Source organism: Bidens hawaiensis, unplaced genomic scaffold, assembly GCF_021521415.1.
Source record: "Bidens hawaiensis isolate Kalapana, Puna unplaced genomic scaffold, B.hawaiensis_p1.1 tig00031093_1, whole genome shotgun sequence".
NCBI lineage: Eukaryota > Viridiplantae > Streptophyta > Magnoliopsida > Asterales > Asteraceae > Bidens > Bidens hawaiensis.
In genome coordinates this window covers 53,681-59,395 of record NW_027495204.1, presented here as the reverse complement: position 1 = coordinate 59,395, position 5,715 = coordinate 53,681, and the positions used below count along the sequence as shown (strand labels likewise).

At 38.6% G+C, this 5,715-nt stretch overlaps 1 protein-coding gene across 1 annotated transcript; it reads left to right on the top strand.

The window, feature by feature from the left end:
* Positions 1-2,128: 2,128 nt before the first annotated feature.
* Positions 2,129-5,420, top strand: LOC143581524 (putative polygalacturonase). Its single transcript, XM_077064289.1, has 5 exons — positions 2,129-2,536; positions 3,422-3,542; positions 4,131-4,379; positions 4,473-4,626; positions 4,697-5,420. The coding sequence occupies exons 1-5, from the start codon at positions 2,129-2,131 to the stop codon at positions 5,220-5,222; spliced, it is 1,458 nt and encodes a 485-aa protein (XP_076920404.1). The 3' UTR covers positions 5,223-5,420.
* Positions 5,421-5,715: the final 295 nt, after the last annotated feature.

Genomic DNA, 5,715 nt, shown 5'->3' with positions numbered 1-5,715 from the left:
AAAATGGTGTTCGGCACGCAAACCGAGGTAGAGAGAGAGAGTGTGAAAATCTAGAGAGAGAGAGAGAGTGGAGAGGTGTGCTGCAAATAAGCCGATCCCCTCCCTATTTATAGCAAATTTTGGATCCCATCGCGATACGCAATGGGCTCCTTTCTTCCTTCGTCGCGTATCGCAATACCCATATTTCTGAGATCTTGCCACGTGTCGCCACGTGGTCTGACACGTTCTGGTATGTGTCTTGGCCTGCTGCCACGTGTCACCAGAGTGTGACACGTGTTGATGCGTCATCACAGCCCATCGCGTACCGCGATGGCCGTCTCCTTGGACTCATCGCGTAGCGTGATGGGTCTCTGGAAATTATTTTTCATTTTTAGTCCCTGTACTTTAGTAACTTGTCACTTCTGGTCTAATTCTCATTGTCCAAAAATATTAAGGCGGCTCTCAAAGCGGCTCGCGGCGATGCGAGCGTGAAGTGCGCCATCAAAGCGCCACATTGCGCCCAACTCCCTTCGCCGTCGCCGTCGTCCTCGTCCTCGTCCGAGCCCGTGCGCTGTGCGCGTCAGGTGTTATGCACCCTCCGCTAGGACTACTAGGTGCATGGTATCCATAAAAGAATATAACTATGCGAATTCTCTTCCTTATAAAGAGCTTCCATTTCTTTACCACTTTCCATGTGGGATGGATTCCATCTTCCTTATTTATACCTTGGTGGAATGCTTCCACTTTCTTACATCTTCCAATGTGGGATGTAATTTCTTTCATGTAAGTAAACTTAACTTAGGAAATATTTTTATTCTCTTAATTTTCTTATATTTCTTTATTTAATATTTTCTCATGTCTTGTCTTGATATTATTTTTGATCCCTCAACTTTCCTAAGTTGTCAAATTTGGATCGAAATTTTGGGGATGTTACAAGATGGTATTGGATATTTCCTGCGGGTCAACCCTCATCGTCCACATGACAACCCTTACCACCCGTGGATCCCTTCTTATCAACTTAATGGAAGCGCGCAAGCAAAAGACCACCCACATGTGAAGGAGACAAACAGTACATATTGGCAGGTTATAGCCAATCACAGTCCAAAATTTCCGAATGACAAATTATAACCACAATTGCACGATGTACCAATAACAAAACGCCAACATTGTACCTCCCACCAACAGCTCCTTGCATAACCAAATGTCATGTCCAATCAGAAACCTTGTATGACCCCGTTAAGAATAGAAAGTTCTACTAATAATGATAGCTCGGTCAATCTTTCTCCACCTACACTGTCTATAAATATCACACCCAAACAGATTAGGGATCCTCACTCTCCCACTCTTACATGTACTCTCTAAAAAATTATACTAATTGACACACCGGTTGGTAGCAGAACTTGTGAAGGGAGTAGAACTTCCCTTCACAAGTTCTACTAATAGTGACAACTCACAATTCATGGAGTTCGGAAAAAATCTAGTCAACAAAAAAAATAAACATATAAAATTGGGTCTCATATGCATGAAATATGTAAAGTATAAGGCTCAGGGGTATACCTTAACATTTAGGATGTTAAAACTGAGTTTGCAAGGTTAACGAGTGACTTAACACTTCCTTCATGGGTTAAAGGGGCGTTAAACGTAAGGTGAATTAAAATGCTAACGAGCTTTAAAATCCTTTACACACACAATCACAATAATTTAAGAATCGATTTTAAGACTAAATAAAGATAGGTAAAGAGGGGTTAAACAATTTTCTTATGATTATATGGGAATAAAATGAAGTAAAGTAGTGATGCGGTTCTTACTTGAAGTTAAAAATATATAATGGACGTCATAATAAACGAGTCAATGAGGGCTGCGTACGGAGCACCCGGCGGCTCGTTCCAAAAAAAAAATAATAATAATAATAATAGAATGGAATCATGGTGGTTTGTTTAGTTTGTGAACTGTGATGCAGATCTTCCCTTCCCACGCACTCCATTCTTCCCCAATCCATCGACAACAACTCCACCTCCTCCTCCTACTGAACAACAACTTGACCACCACCTAATTGACATTCCAACCACCTTCCAATTCCACCAAATCAAATGCCCAGCCATTCATGTATTATTACCCCCATCACCTCTTACCTCTAACCTACACTATCATGGTCGAAACCCTAACTCCTTCCATCACCCTCCGCCGTTGGATCATCTCCTCCTACAAAACACTCTTCGCACTCCTCTGGATCGCAGTCTTCACCTCTCTCTTCATCTGGCAACAAAATATCCTAGATGCCTTTCTCATCTTCCGCCGCCCGGTTCTCGCTTCTCCTCCTCCTCCTCCAAGGTTCCGCCCGGTGGCCTTTAATTTAACCGACTTTGGTGCCGTTGGAGATGGTCTCACCGTCAATACCTTGGCCTTTGAGAAGGCTGTCTTTGCCATTTCTAAGCTAGCCAACACTGGTGGTGCTCAGCTTAATGTTCCGCCTGGGAAGTGGCTTACCGCACCCTTTAATCTCACCAGTCATATGACCTTGTTTCTCGCTCAGGACGCTGTTATTCTCGGTATAGATGTGAGTAGTGTTTTTTTTATACATTTGTAGTTGTTGTTATTAAATGAGCATTAATAGTAGATTCAAATATACAGGATTTAGCTAAAAAGTAAAATCTTGTGATGCTTGTTCACACTGTACACAGATATGCATAATTTGTATATGTAGAGGCTAATTGGACTTTAGGTTATCATAATTCTGAGTTTGCATTCTGCCAAATCTCCGTCCTTTTAGTTGTAATCATTATTCATGGTTTCTGAAATTGAAATCTTACTTAATATGCTCTGAAAAAACCATTAGCACTTGATGCTTCAAGTCGTGGAATAAGCTAAAAGGTATATATATGCTTTAATTGGTAAGATCTTATGATGCTTCTTGTTCACATTATACACAGATATATATACATATGGGCTGGCTAATTGGAGTAAGAGTTAAGATGATGATCATAATTTTACTTTGGTTTTTAGATCATTATGAATGGAATTATTGAAATTGAAGTTATTTTGCTTTGATGCAATATTATTGTTATTATTGCTGTGTACTTAAGGATCTTAAGTTTCTTTCAAGCAAGACAAGCCCTTGATTTGTGACTACTGTTACAAACGGATTAATGTAAAAAATGGTAAATTTGACATTGTGATTAGTTCCACTGGTTGCTCCTAAACTAGTGTAGTGCTTTGCTTTTTAAGCTTATGTTGTGCGAAATGATAAATGAACACTGCATGCCATTGGGTTTGAATTCTTCATTATTTCAGTTTTACTTTTTACTAGCTTACATCAACTATTTTGGGTCAAAAGGGTTGTAATAGTTTAAGGCAGATAGTTGTACACAGTTCTTTTGTCTGTTAAGGTGTCAAAAGCCGTTGATTATGCACGTGGCTCATGTATCCTCACTTTGTTTAACAGGATGAAAAGTATTGGCCTCTAATGCCTCCTTTGCCTTCTTATGGTTATGGTAGAGAGCATCCTGGACCCCGATATGGGAGTTTAATTCATGGTCAAAATCTGAGAGACGTTGTCATCACAGGTCAACGCATCTGATATGTTCTTATTCGTATGTCTTTCTATTGATATAAGGCCTAGAAAGTGTAAACGAACCGAACTTCCGGTGAATTGTTCGTGAACCATTCGACTGGAAGTTCGTTTATGTATGTTTGTGAAAGTTCGTTTACGTATTAATAGAAAATAATTAAATATTATATGGATGGGTGATCTACTTAATGGTTTTATATTTGTTCGTTTGTGTTCATTTATGTTTCTTTGTGTTCATTTATGTTTGTTTGTGTTCATTTATGTTCGTTTATCTTTGTTCAGTTATGTTCGTGAACTGTTCGTTTAAATTTTAAACAAACGAACTTAAACGGACACAAACATGTTCATTTTTAAATGAATGAACATGAACACCAAAATTTGTTCGATTAAGTGTTCATGCTCGTGTTCGTTTTCATTTAAAGTTAAACGAACGAACACGAACATGCCCTGCCCTTGTTCGTGTTCGTTAACAGGCCTAGATATATACGTTCTAGATACAATCATGAGTGACCAGAACCCTTGTGTGTAATGTGCATATGTTTCATACTTAAACTGACTGCATCTTTGTTAATCATGACAACAGGGAATAATGGTACCATTGACGGGCAGGGTCAAAGATGGTGGAAAAGATATCGACAAAAGCTTCTTAACCATACACGGGGCCCGCTTGTGCAGATCATGTATTCCAGTGACATTCTGATATCTAATATAACTTTAAGAAATCCACCATTTTGGACACTTCATCCTTATGATTGCAAAAATGTAACCATAAGAAATATGACAATCTTGGCTCCCCTTTTCGAGGCCCCAAATACAGACGGTATAGATCCTGGTAAGTATGTATAATATACTTCCTTTCTGTTAAAGTTATCATCTTTTCATGAGTTTTTCACATATTAAATCGCGGCTTTTATTGTTTAAATAGATTCTTGCGAAGACATGATAATAGAGGACAGCTACATAAGTGTCGGTGATGACGCCATTGCAATAAAAAGTGGTTGGGATCAATACGGTACCGCCTATGGTCGACCTTCCAAAAACATTCTCATCCGAAATCTTATGGTTCGTTCTATGGTTAGGTGAGTTTTTTTATGCAATTTGTTTAATCTTTTAGAGTCTAAACGTGACATAACATTTATACGCATACAGTGCTGGAATATCAATTGGTAGTGAAATGTCGGGTGGAGTATCAAACGTGACAGTTGAAAACGTTCTAGTATGGAATTCAAGACGTGCTGTCAGAATCAAGACAGCTGCAGGCCGTGGGGCCTACATCCGAGACATTATGTACAAAAACATTACGTTTGAAAACGTGAGGGTGGGAATAATAATCAAAACCGATTACAACGAGCACCCGGATGCTGGTTTTGACCCGAAGGCATTTCCAGTGATCCGGGACATAAGTTACATCTCCATTCATGGTGAAGGTGTGCGCGTGCCCGTTAGAATACACGGTAGTGCGGATATTCCTGTGAAGAATGTGACATTTAGGGATATGTCAGTTGGGACTACATACAAGAAAAAACATATATTCCAATGTGCATATGTTTCAGGAAGGGTGATAGGGAGTATATTCCCGAAACCATGTGAGAATCTTGATCTTTATGATGAAGAAGGAAATCTTGTGAAAAAATCCGTATCTGAAAATGCTTCAGACATAGATTATGATATATGATGACGGGTTCGTGTTCTTTTATACGTTCGGCTTCGTGGAGCCATGGAGGTATCTTTTGATAACCGGGGCCTTTCTGGTTTAATTTTTACTGTAGGGATGTTGGTATAGAGGGTTTGGTGATTTGATGTTGTTCTTGTCTTTGGTTTTGTTTGTAATACATGTTTATATAAACGAATGTTATTCAAAAAACCAAATTTTTTTAAAATATAGGGGATTTAATATTGTTCTTGCACTTGTACAATTCATTAGGCTAAACATGCACTGTATTTTATACATTATTATTGATGATTACAATTTTAAAAATAACCCAACATTGTTTGCTCAATTTTTCATTCATAAAAGTGGCAAGTGTTTTCAAAACCTTTTGAACTCATTGGCGGCGGTCACGCAGCAGCAAATCACTTTTAAATTTGCTACAATTTTTTTTCAGCTGATGCTTGTATTCTAAACATGATTTGTGAGGATAAAAGAGAGAAAATATATAAAAAAATGT

What these genes read in the sequence shown, in the direction of transcription:
- LOC143581524 (XM_077064289.1), top strand. Translation starts at nt 2,129, where the DNA reads ATGGTCGAAACCCTAACTCCTTCCATCACCCTCCGCCGTTGGATCATC. An exon ending in CTGTTATTCTCGGTATAGAT is followed by an intron (nt 2,537 to 3,421) that starts GTGAGTAGTGTT and finishes TTTGTTTAACAG; the next exon opens with GATGAAAAGTATTGGCCTCT. An exon ending in ATGGTTCGTTCTATGGTTAG is followed by an intron (nt 4,627 to 4,696) that starts GTGAGTTTTTTT and finishes ATACGCATACAG; the next exon opens with TGCTGGAATATCAATTGGTA.